Raw genomic sequence first — 12895 nt, forward strand, 5'->3', positions numbered from 1 at the left:
CAAGCCGCCAGACTGGGCAGCAGAACAAAGCATTCATTCCCTTTGGGATTCTGCCAAAGGACACGGTCACTGCCCTCTGACCCGGCTGCCCTAGACCCAGCCCCCTGCCCTGACCGGCGGCTTACACTCGGGGTGCAGCCTCGCAGCCCCGCCAGCGGCAGGAGCAGCTCAGGAGTGAGTAACGCGGCCTTGCTGGGTGTTCTCTCCAGTTCCCTGTCCGAGGTGTTCGGTCTCTTTCCTTCCGGTCTTTTCTCAGGCATGTTTTTCTTTGCTGCCAAGATTATACTGTCTGTACAATCCTCTATTTCCACGGACACCCCCCGCCCCGGGCGACAGCATCTTACACCTCCCCAGCACCGCGCTCGAGGCCTGCCCTCCTTTGAGCCTTTGTGTTCACGCTGCTGGTTGGCAGTGGACGGTAGGTCGTCCTGGGTGCCCAGCGGGTCAGCGCACAGAACAAGAAGGCCAGAGTGCTGCAGCTCAGCCTCCAGCCTTCACGGCCTCCGGGCAAGATTCCTTCCTCTTCTCCCTTCAAGTCCCAAGGCAGATCTGCACATCCTCAAGCTCTCCCCACACAGGTCTGTGCGCACACCAGCTGTCTCCCGGGGTCACCTGCAGCCTTAACTGAGCACGCTGGCTGGCCTTCGATTCCGCTCTACCCACATCTCTAAGGCCCATCTCTCCACGATAAGTGTCAACGGCTGACCTCACTTGGTGTTTCTTCCTTGGTCCTAAGGCTGGTCCTTTTGCTACACAGTTCCCATCCTCTTCTAGGCTATGCCATGGCAGCTCCCACATACTAGTTGTGAGATCTTGAGCAAGTCAAAACACTACCGAACTTCGGTTTCCTCATCTGTTGGAACAGGAATGGCCGAATGGCCACATGGCCACGTGGCCCAAGCACCTCCACAACTAATGCGGTCTCTCGAGAGCCTGGGACCAGCATGTGGTCTGTCAACTCTCTTGGCAGTCTGAACTGTCAGACCTCTGGTGTCCTCCACCAGATGAGACAGGCATCTGTAGTGAAATTTTATTACAAAATTATAAAGCAGAGCTCTGTAACAAAAAAAATACACATTTGGGTTTAACACCCAAGGAAGTCTGAGAGAATCTTAATATAAGCCACATCTCAAAGATTTCAACAAATTTATACAATATAGTGCACGGATTCCTGTACAGCTTAATTGTTACTAGCTTGGATCCAGCTATTCCAAGGCATTATGAACCGGTCAGCTCTCCCAAGTCTTAAAACAAGTCTCAGATGAAATCTCAGAACGATCACAGCCAAAGCTACAGAGTAACTGGAAGAATTAAGATGTTGCATGATAATTAAGACCAAGGATCCATGAGGGGCAAGGGAGAGCACTCAGAGATAAAAAGTTCTCTACCTAGGTTAGATAGTAACTGAAATGGGATTCCAGCCTTTATTTGGTGTAATAATGATGAGTAACAACAAATTGTTAGACACCTTTTTTCCTGAATGGAAACCTTCACCAAAAGAGATCGAGAGACTTAAAGGCAAGTTTTCTCCAAACTGAGCAAATGATACCAGTTCTAATTCTTAACTGAGGTTACTAAACAACCTTCAGGATATTATTTTTAACTTCTGTCTAGGAGGGAATGTGGGAGGTAGGGAGAGGTAAGGCCTCAGCAGTGAAAAGCTTTAAGTAGGGAGAGAGCCAGCTTCTGCCCTGAAGTTATTACTAGACCGTAACTGAGTTGCATATATATATGTAGACCTGTTTCACAGCGGAATCGAGAAGTAGCTGAATCCTCCACTAAGCTGGTAGGCATTGTAAACTGTAGTATGTACTGTCCAGCAAAAAGGTGAAAGAGGTCCTCTTCGCAGACCTCTCTTGATTCCCCCGATTCCTACAAAGGCTGTCCCAGAATCAAATCATCCAGGACTTGGTGTAATGTCAAGGTAAGTGGCCCAGTGTGCAACTGACAACCACTTTATGAAATAATTTCATTCCTCCGAAGGGGAACAATGGTTGATAATGGGGGAAAGCCAAAGTATGTCTGTACCAATAAGCAGGTCCCCTTAGAGGTTTCCTACTGTTTTCCAAAGTCCTGACTGGTTCCAGTCTGAGAGAACTTGACGGCACAGCAGGGGGGATGGTGGGCGGGGTGGGGTGCCAAGGCCCTCAGGTGCTTAGGGGTTGCGTAGCTCACCCACAGGTAACGGCAGCACACACAGCTCTTTCTGATAGCACGTGTCTGTTCCTGGCTAAGCTCCAGCAAACTTAAGCCCTTCGGCTCTTCCAGTGGTAGAACCACCCTAAGAAGGCTCGAGAATATCCTCTAACTCATCGTACGGTCTTTCCTAAAGGGCCTGGAGAATGCTTCTTCCAGACCAGCCCTCAAGTCAGGCTGAGAAATGAAATGGGAGTAGGGAGTCCCCACTAACCTGGGGAATTAAGACTTGCAGCTGTCTACCCCAGGGCTGAATCCAGTCTCATTCAGGACCTTCAGATACCCCTTAGCTGTTCAGTTTTGGTCTCCAGGAACTTCACGAGAAGTGTGGCTAGAGAAGAGCAGGGTTCCTTGCCTTAGTCTTTATGCCTTCAGTGAGACCCTGTTTAAAACTTCCGTGGGAAAGAGGGACTTCATTCTCAGGGGAAAGTGGTTTGCAATTCCTTTGTGTTGGAGAAGTCAAAGTTAAGCAGGAAGCCACTGCTTCCACCCAAAACTTTCCCTTTTCTCGTAAACTAAAATTAAGGATGGTGCACAGGCCCTAAACTAAAATTGATGGCGCACAAGGCCCTAAGAGCAGCAGAGATGATCCCCGGGCCATCTCACACACACGACTCAAACTTCCCAAGGTTCGGTCAGGAGACTCACTGCTTCCAATCCCAGCACTTAAGGAAGCAACTGTAAATGACTTTGAAATTTTTCAATAGCATTTGTGTTTCACTTCTCACCAGAGAAAGTTTACTGGTCCAAATTTAGTCCTAAGGAGGATCACTATTGGTCTGGTAAGCTAACATCTTTTTGGTCTGAAGAAACAAATGAATTTTAGGCAATGCAGCAAGAGACTAGCAAAGCTGGTTAAAGCACAGAAAGCCAGAGAGACCAGAAATAAATCCAAATGTGCTGGGGAGGAAGAGAACCATTTCTACCAGGACTTCTGACGGTTGGAACGCAGACAGGTGGCTCGGGGATGGCCGGGGTGCAGGAGGAAGGGGGGAACTGTTAAGTTTACAGAGCAAGGGAGGAAGATCTGGTCCAAGTTCTGGAAAAGTCCTCTCTTCATCAATTACCATCATTACCCCAAGATCACTGGAACAGGAACTTGCCCACGCGATCTGTACCAGTTCCCACCAGCCTCGGGCTCCGCCGGCCGAGAGGTGCACCGCCGAGGCAGGACAGGCACGCCCAGAGGTGACCGCATCTTTGCTCGCAGATTCTCTTGTTAGCCTGCCCCTCTGCAAGCTGGCTAATCTGGAGCCCAGACCCTTCCAGCTCCGTCCCTGTAAGGCACTGAAGAAGCCGGCGCCAGCCCTCAGGATCGGAAGACATGCACGGCTCGGATCACGTACTGCCGGCAGATGGGACACTCGTTCATGCGCTTGCCGCACTTGGTGCAGGTGACCATGTGGCCACACTCCAGCAGGACACAGTCAATGGGCGAGTCCATGCAGATCCTGCACAGGTTCTCCTCCACGCTGGGCGGCACCGCTCCGCCTGGACAAACAGGGCAGAGAAGGGGTGGAGGGGAGAGGACACCATAAGTGCAGGGGGCGGCGGGGGGACGGAGGACGGAGAGAAGGGGCATGCTGCGGACACACCCCCAAATCCACACACTGCCCTCAGCTAGAACTCCAGGTATCAGCCCCCCGCTGCCTGTTTCAGCCACACCTCTACCGGCCAGGCCGTAGAGGTGCAGAATAAAGTACTTGGAGAGCAAATACAACCCAGAACAGGACAGCTAAATAAGGCAGAGTCCTCAAGGCTTCAAAGAATTTTCAGACAGTTGAGGCTGTAATATGGTGAGTAAGTGGCACTTAGGGACTCATTATCCCCTGAGGCAGAACATGCTGAAAAGATAAAAACTGGTTCTAAAAAGTGTGATACCAATGGAACTGTAAATGGCTCATGAAGGATCGCAAGGCTTCTCAGTAAACCTATCCCCAACTGAATATAGCCAAGGATCCTGGGGGGCCCCTGTGCCGTCCCACAACCTTCCCCAGAGCTTCCTCTGAGGAGGCTTCCTGGTGGAAGAGCCCAGCAGAGATCACGGCTCCCTATTCTGTGCTACCCCCACCCCGGCTTCTCACATGGCATTAAAATGTCTAACTACTTAGCTCCCCCACGACCCTATGAGCTCCTTAATTCAACCAGTTCGCTCAATTTCTGCAACTATATACTTAGTATTTGTTGGATGCTCTGAGGTCAAGATCTTCCTCTTTGAATCCCTAAAATGCCAATCATGTGGTAGGTGTTCTCAAAATGTCTGATAAATGAACATCTCCCAAGGGAGTCCGAACAGCTCACATTTGTAGAATGCTGTGCCAGGCAGGGTCCTAAGAGTCTTGCATATTTTAACTCTTTTTGAATCCTCGTGAAAACTTGAAGTAAGTACTCATTACTCATTTTATAGACTTGAGGCCACTGAGGCCAAGGAGTTAAGTGGCTTGCCCAAGGGCACAAAGCTGCTAAGCAGAGCCAGGATTCAAATCCAGGCAGGCAGGCCTTCTGGGCAAGTGGCCTGAGGACAGGGACTCTCAAATCAGTATTAACTGCTCAGTGCACAGAGTTCTCAGTAACAGCTGGCTGGCTTATGTGAGCGGGGAGGTGCAGAGGGCATGGCCAGTATCCTATTTTAGTGCAAACAGAAAAACCTTCACGTCCAACAATGTAGCCATCCCCAGCAGGTTTTAAATGGTGGCCTGAAGCCCCAGGTGGGGCTCCATGCTCAGTGCAGAGTCGGCTTGAGATTCTTTCCCTCTCCCTTCCCCTCTGCCCATCCCCCTACCCTGTACACTCGCTCTCTCGTTCTCTAAAAATAATAAAATCTTTAAATTGTAGCCTGAACCAGGGAGCCATAAGTAGGGAGCTGGCTTCATACCAGTCACCTGTCCCACTCCACAGGGGAATTCTCTGTACTCTGCTGCCCGGCACTTTCTTCTGCTTCCTGGACTATTCAAAAAGTCAACACTTAGGGAGGCTAGCTGTGAAAGGCAGTGAAACCGATTTACCCCTCTGGAGCAGCTGTTGGCCCTAACAGGGGTTTGGAAAAGGGCTGAACTGTACATATAACTGAACTGGAGTGAATTATAGAATATCGTATTAATTTCCTGAGGAATAACAGACTCAACCGACTCAGTTACCAGTATTCCCCCAGGGAATCAAAAAATGGCGGCAAGGGCGCCTGGGTGGCTCAGCTGGTTGAGCGACTGCCTTCAGCTCAGGTCATGATCCTGGAGTCCCGGGATCGAGTCCCACATCGGGCTCCCTGCTCAGCAGGGAGTCTGCTTCTCCCTCTGACCCTCCCCCCCTCATGTGCTCTCTCGCTCTCTCATTCTCTCTCTCAAATAAATAAAATCTTTAAAACAAAACAAAAAAGGCGGCAAGACAGCAAGTGGAACAGCCCAATCTTGGTACTGGGGAGGGGGGAACTAGAACCCACAAGGGTTTTGGGGAGCTAAGAAATCAACTCTTCAGAATTTATCAGCCGGAAGACTGCCCCATTCTGAGCAAAAGGCCATTTTGCCAAATAACAAATTTGGAGTCTTCTGAAAGTTTTAAAATGGTTTGCAGGCCCCCAACACTACTCTGAGAACATTCTCTCTTGGGGGAAGAGCTCACAACCACACAGCCTTGAAGCTTTCAAAAAGACAGAAGGTATTTTAGAATGAAGCCCAGACCCAGCCAGATGCCCGCAGTGCGTCCTGGGGTCCCCGAAGGCCCCGTGGTGGTCTTGAACGCACTGATGGGTGTGTGGCAGCTGAGGTGGTATATGCGCCTCGTGTCCAGAGAGCACACAGGTGACCCCTTTCCTGCTCTGTCCCCAGAGCAGCTCTAGCCACCGCCCAGCCCTGTACAAACAAGGCTCAGGTCACCTCCCTTTATTTTTGGTTGGTACCAGAAGTTGTCAAGCATCCCAAGTGATCTCCCTGAAGGTCCACAGGGACCCTCCCCACTCGGACCAAAACGGAGTTAAAACCGTAGGGGAAGGAGTGCCGTAGCAGCAGGGGTATGAAAAATGAACCGGATGTGACACATGCCACCACTCACTTTGCTAAATATTTTACAAATGCTCACTCCTGAGCTCTGGCAGCCCCGAGACATGCAAATCAAGCTGTCCCTGGGTCTGCTGCCACTCTTCACGCTTCCTGGTGAGGCAAGAATGAGAATTTTTAAAGATGCTGAGAAGCCCTGCTTCCCCATGCATTTCCCCCAACTCACTCTCTGGACGCCACTATGCTCAGAATTCTTAGACTGCTAAGAAGAAGCAGGGTTGGCGGAAGGGAAGGGCCGCAGAGCTCAGAGCCTAAGCACGGTCCCAAGCAGAAGCAACTACGTACCGTTTTGGTCTTCAGCACCACACACTGAAAAGGAAAGAGAAAGAAGAGGTCTGCATATGTGACGGCGTGAAGAAAGTCTCCCACCAGCCCGTCTAACTGCCGCACTCGGACTGCTCCCCTGGCCCGGGAACCCGGCTGGCCTAGAGCCCGGCCGGACGCCTGCCCTCCCCTCATATGCTGAGAGCTCGCGCACAGCCCCGGCTGGTGTGTCTGGTCCGGTCTTAGAGAAAGGGATTCCGCTGGCTCGCGTGAACAACACTGCCAAGTAGGCAGGACACTGCACGGGCACGGTACCCTTTTCTATCGCTTCTGAAGCCCGTGTTAGAACCGGCTGTTCCAGTCAGCCAAGGAGTCTGGATGGAGTGCCCCGGTGGGGCCATGTCCTGTTCCCCAGGACCTCACAACTCTATGGAGATTCTGGGGACAGCCCCAAAGGGAAGTGAGTCTGACTAGAGGACTGGTCAGACATCCCCAGCTCGGATGAACCAGTGGGATAGGAGAGCCTGGAATCGGACTTCAACCACTAACAGGCAAGGAATCAAAATGCTGATTGCAGGAGCTAAATCGGTCGGGGAGGGGAAGGTTCTGGGTAAAATTTTAGGAAATGAGTTTAAAACAGCCAAATACACCCCTCTTCTGCAGGACTTCTCTGCCTTAGTACTATCTACCAGGAAGACCTAGTTTTCTTCCCCAAACTCAATTAACCACAAACCTAGACAACTTACCTTATTGGGCATCGCCTAAAAATGATACTGTGTGGAATGCTTTGGGAAAGGACCCTAGGGAAAGCCCAGGCCCAGGCAGCACAGATCTATTTCCCTTGTACCATGGGTTCACTTCCCCGTCTCCCAACTGTTGAGAGCAGTACTGCTGAGGTACTAGTGGGGATGGCAGGGTAACACGGGGTGGGAAAGGCTACGGGATCAGTCCAGGAAATCTTCAGTGACACCCAGGCTCTACACTAAAACGGTAATGCCAGGGGCGCCTGGGTGGCTCAGTCAGCTGAGCGTTCACTCTTGGTTTCGGCTCAGGCCATGATCTCAGGATCAAGCCCCGAGTTGGGCTCCACACTCAGCGGAGTCCGCTTGAGATCCTCTCCCTCTGCCCCTCCCCCTACACTCATGCTCGTGCTCTCTCTCTCCCCTCAAATAAATCTTAAAAAAAGCGGGGGGCGGGTAGTGCTAATAATGCCTATTTCACAGGCAGCCCTGAGGACGGAATAAATGTTTACGGAGCGTAGCCCGGTCCCGGCACTCAACTTCAAATGGCAGCTATTATTAGCCGGTGCCAAGGTGGAAGGTGACTCCTTGCTTGGCTAAGCACACGGAAACCTAGTCAGGCCATGCCGTCAGGCTGCAGAGTGACAGCAAGCGCCCCCCAGACAGCGCCTCACCCAGGTGCTGGAGCCCCTTCTGGTCCTTGTACAGCCGCGTCACCCTCTCCATCAGCTCCCACTTCTCGCAACAGCCCTTGTAGTTGACGAAGTTGCGCGCCAGGATCTCTTTCAGCTGCCGCACGGTCAGACCTTCAATGTCCTCCAGGTCGGTCAGGTCAGACAGAGAGGCCCGCCGGCCCGGGACGAAGCTGTCCTCTGAGTCGACAGACTGCAATGGCAACGGCGGGATTGGTGGGCTCAGCTCTCACCTCCCAAGCTCTCTCTCCGAGGACCCCGGAGCACTCACCAGGCCGTGCCCGCGGGGACTGACCTCAGGAAGAGCGGGAGCGGAGGCAGGAAGAGTGCCGGCATGGCGCTCTGCATGGCCAAAGAGGCCACAGTCTCTTCCTGACCCGTGGTTCCGGGCTCGGGCACGGCCACAGCCCCCAACCAACCCATCAGTGGGACGAGTAGAAGGGGCACCGGTGTGAGTCACATGGCCCTGATTCTGACTCCTCCACGGACTGATGCTAAACACTATGGAGCCAGTTGCTCCCCGGCCTCGGCCTGTCTGCCCCTCCATACAGGAGACCCAGCAGTCCCACCGCACCGGGTTCCTGTAAAGACTAGCACAAGAAACCAGCGAGCCTGGTGCCAGTCTCTGCTCTCCCCGCTGCTTCCTTGTGGAAGGGGCAGACTTCCCTGGCGAGCACGCCTCTGTACGCAACCTCGACCACGGCTTCGCGGCCCCGCTGGCGGTACCCGCTGGCTGGCCTACCACAGCTGAGGCCTGACCCCTGCTCATCCTTCCTCCTGATTTTCCGACCTCCTTCCCCTGACGATGGCTACTGTGTGCTAGCAGCAGACGAAAAGAACAAGATTTGCACAGCAGCACCGGGAGCCCGCCCATCGGCAGCTTACAGGAAATCAAGAGACTAGAAACGAAGGGGCCATGAGGCTCCCCAGTCTCCACTGGGAGCTCACTACTCTGCCCCTAACAACTGACAGCTTCGAAGGCTAATCTGGAAGGCTAACACTAAGCCCACCCCTGACAACAGAACTGTAGGACTGTCATCACACACGGATTCTTCTGCACGTCTGAGTCTGCTGAGAGGGTCCTAATCACCGCCTACCACCACCAGAGAAAAGAGCAAACGCAAAGGCACGGACCGGAGCAGAGGCCCCACCTGGGTCTCATCCTCAGCAGGTGCTCTGGCTGTGCTCTCCAGGTAGACGGGTTCCTCTTGGTCCTGAGACACATGGCCATTGGCCTGTGGGAAGAGAAAGGTGCCATCACACGCACAGAGATGCGGGCCTCTTCCCAGCTCATTCCACATCGAAACATGTTCCCATCTCCCCAGGAACCTGGTGTCTCGAACAATAGCATTACAGAAGCCTGCTCCCTAGTACCGACTTTGTCGGGCAGAGACATGACACAAACAGATTTCAACTCCAAAACGAGAAGGTCGCTAATTCTGCTCCCCACCAGCATGGCATGAGCGGCCACTCACCGTCAGTGTGGTCTCAGCTCGAACAGTCCGAACGCGAGGAAGAGCACAAGTCCACGCCACTGCGGGACTGCTCTCTAACTGCCATCCGGTCTCTCCTGGACACTGAGCCCACACCGCCCTCCCCGTTCACTCCCACCCACCGTTCTGGGCTCTGTCCCGAGCAGCAATGAGCACCGCTTTCTTACAGATCGTTCATACCATGTCTTCCTGCCTCCACGCTACATCTCCCTGGCTTCCTCCTCTGACACAGAGGAAACAGTTCTTAGTCCCTCACCACTCTGTCCAGTCACTGCTCCACCATTCTAGAAATGGGCTCCAACCAGCAGCGCTCACTAGTACTAAGAACTATCTTGAAGCCTGGTCAAAAATTATTTTAACGCACCTAAGCATCTATTAGCCTAAAACTATAAAGACAGATGTCTATGCTTAAGGAGTTTGGAATTCTAACTTCTCAAAAGGTTTTGCCAAACAGTAGTTCAAACTGTGAGCCTCCTCGTCCCATCACCCTTTAAGCCACAAACCCCTTCACCAGACACTCTTCACTGACTGCTCCCTCCAGGCAAAGGGCCTGGTATGAGCCCAGAGCAAAGACGTGTCTGAGCTCACAGGCCTTTCCTCTAGACTCTCGGAACACCAATAAAGGGAACAGTCCCAGGAAACCAGTCACCCATGGCCCCAACCACTCATTCCAGATTAGAATGCCTAACACAGAGTTGGTTAAGAGGCAAATAACTATAATGGAGATGAAAGTAGAAATTACCACCATCATCCAAAATGCCAAGTGGTCAGAGGAGCACGCATACAGCATACGTGTACGGGGATGCATCCCACACCGTCTCCCCTTAGCTTTATGGAAACGTGGCACCCACCAGTCTCCTGGTGTTACCCTGGAGTTACAAAGTCTCTCCAAGCCTAACCTGTTCCTAAAGAAGGGCTTCTGTATGTTTTTTTTTTTTTTTCCTAGGAAGAGAAACTGGATGTCCCACTGCAAAGCATGCTCTTGTCTCTTCAGTTTGCCTACTGGCTAAATTAAAATCTCTTAAATCGTATCTGTCCACCATTTTGCTTCCTCCACCCACTTCTTTCCCCAGCAACCACTGCCAGGGCACTAGAGGTAAAGGGCAAGAACTCTGGGGGGCAGGCGCCCCGGGCAGATCTGCATCCTAGGTTCGGGTAGCCTGCACAAGTCACTTGACTTCCCCACGTCTGTTCTCCCGGCTTGACAAACGCAGATCTCACCGGGACAGGGGATGCGAGCTGACACAAAGGACCCGATGAGATCTGGCGCCTGCGTGGGACCCGCAGCTGAAGTCTGGAATTTCTGGTTAACGACAGGAAATTTAGAACCCCCTGCTTTCATTGCAAAATCCACCTGAAGGTTCTTCAGGGAAAAACAATTCCCTCCAGTTAGGCCCTGGGCCCCCCCCCCCAAGACAGAGAGGAGTGCTCCACCGAGCCGAGGGAGGAGCCCACGCGGGAGGCGGACGCCGGGCAGAGCTCACCTCGGGCCGCCAGGGGAGCGGAGTGCGGCCCGGCCTTTATGCCCTGGTGCCCGCCAGAGCTGAATCAGGGGCCCAGTGCTCGCACACCGGAGGCGGCGGCCAGCCACGCCGCACACAACCCTGGTGCTGCGCCAGCCGGACGGAGCTCCCAGCTCTTCAGAGCTGCTGTCATGCCAGCCGGTCCTCCCAACAGCCTGCCAGGAGCCACAGTGCCCTGGGATTACTAGCCCCATTTCACTGCTGAAGGCTCGAAGTTTGCCCGAGGTGACCAAAGAGTCAGCGACAGATTGGTCCGAATGCCCCGGCTACGGCCCAAGCCACATACACCAAAAGGTCACTGAGGCACTGAAGTCTTATCTATGGGATGCCATCAGCCCTCACGCACTGGTTACGTCTCCCGGGCTCACTGGAGCCCAACAGCTGCTTTGCCCGTCTACCCCGCTCCCGCGGGGGCCTTCTGAGGGCACCCGCCATTCTGCACGGCCCCTGCGCAGTCCGCAGCCCAGCCAACGGGCCGCTCTTCGCTGACCATTTCTGAGCGCCCCTCCCCCGGGACGATGACAAGGCAACTTCCGGTTCGAGAACATGCCAACCATGACCTGGCCCAAGCAGTGACTGGCCACAGAAGCCGTGACCGGCCCCCTTCCGTCGACATGTGCCTTTCCCTCTGCGCCCTGTGATGGTTCCCTACCCGCTAAGAAGACCTTAACAAAGGTAAGCAGGAGGGCAGTCTGAACAGAACGAAATTTAGAGAGTTAACAGTGAGTTTTCTCAAAATGTTTCTGGAACGAGTTTTTCAAAAATGACTAGCTGGGATAGGTATGTATTAAAAACATCAAAAATACCTGGTACCATGCATGATCACCTCTGAAAAAAACCCAAACAGGAGTCTGAGGTCCAGAAAACATCCCTGCCGCAGTAGGCAGAAGGGCCTCCCCTGATCATACCGTACCCCCCCACCCCGCAGTGCAGGCAGGGGAGCAGACTGAGCCCGCAAAGCGGCAGACACGGGCAGGGGCTGTAAACCGGCGCGTACCTGCTGGCTTTCCTGAGCCGGGGCCGGGGACACAGACGTGGCTTGTGTGGGCGAAGAGGGGAGGCTCGCCGAGGTAGGAGGTACTGTGCCGGCGTGAGGCTGGGCCAGGAAGGCCTGCTGCTCGGGGAAGTCCGGGGACAAGGGGGGGGCGCGAGTCCTGCCCTCCTGCTGGTCAAGCACCAAGAGCACCAGCTCCTCTTTCTCTCGGCACACTTCGGTAGAGATGTCATGGAGGCTGAGATAGTCCCTCAGGTCCTTCACCTTCATCTTCATGAGCTCCTCCCGCCGAAAGGCTGTGGCTCGGACCCGCTGGCAGAGGAGGCAGAGGTGGGGGCCGTTCCCCACTTGGCTTGAACAGGTCATGCAGAAATTCTTCTTGCAGTCCAGGCAGGTCTGCTGCTTAGACCAAGAGGCAGAGGGAACCATGTCAGACTGAGAACAAGACAGCGGGAGGGGGGCTCAGGGCCGCCATGCCGAGCGGGACTCCCCTGATCACTCCTGCTGATACGAAGCTACCTCCTTACATCAGAGTGCAAGCTACCTTGATTTCAGTAAGCACCACTCAGAGGTGGCACACCCCCCCGTAGGCACCTATGTGCCCACATCCAGGACACTACATTCATTATTCCAGTTGAGACTTACTTTTTTTATTGCAGATAGAGAAACAGAGGGTTTCGATTCTAATCAAAAAAGCCCACATTTTCATTTAGTCTGCCTCCTCCATTTTTTTATGGTGTCACCTTGGGTGTGTAACTTAGCCTCTCTGGCCCTCAGTTCCCTCATCTGTAAAATGGGGGTGATGACAGTACCTACATCTCAGGATTGCCCTACAGTTAAGAGACAATGCATTTAGCGTATTGTGACACATGATTCTTCAGGGTAAGTATTTTAATTATTATTGTTAGGAAACGCGAGCTAATTTTGAGAGCCAGGATTCAAAT

At 53.2% G+C, this 12895-nt stretch overlaps 1 protein-coding gene across 9 annotated transcripts in view; it reads right to left on the minus strand.

Moving 5' to 3' along the window:
* Nucleotides 1-1016: 1016 nt before the first annotated feature.
* RFFL (ring finger and FYVE like domain containing E3 ubiquitin protein ligase) overlaps nucleotides 1017-12895 on the minus strand; it is a 63545-nt gene continuing 51666 nt past the window's right edge. For 8 of the 9 annotated variants that reach the window (XM_078063617.1, XM_036078718.2, XM_078063610.1 and 5 more), the window contains 5 exons: nucleotides 11955-12350; nucleotides 9093-9176; nucleotides 7924-8134; nucleotides 6531-6554; nucleotides 1017-3687 (listed from right to left, as the gene is read on the minus strand). In XM_078063617.1, coding sequence (XP_077919743.1) covers nucleotides 3506-3687; nucleotides 6531-6554; nucleotides 7924-8134; nucleotides 9093-9176; nucleotides 11955-12350 — 897 coding nt within the window. In that variant the 3' untranslated portion in view covers nucleotides 1017-3505. The remainder of the gene's footprint in view (nucleotides 3688-6530; nucleotides 6555-7923; nucleotides 8135-9092; nucleotides 9177-11954; nucleotides 12351-12895) is intronic. The other variant, XM_078063594.1, reaches the window with a different exon arrangement.

The sequence above is a fragment of the Halichoerus grypus genome, chromosome 2 (genome assembly GCF_964656455.1).
Source record: "Halichoerus grypus chromosome 2, mHalGry1.hap1.1, whole genome shotgun sequence".
In the NCBI taxonomy this organism is placed as follows: Eukaryota; Metazoa; Chordata; class Mammalia; order Carnivora; family Phocidae; genus Halichoerus; species Halichoerus grypus.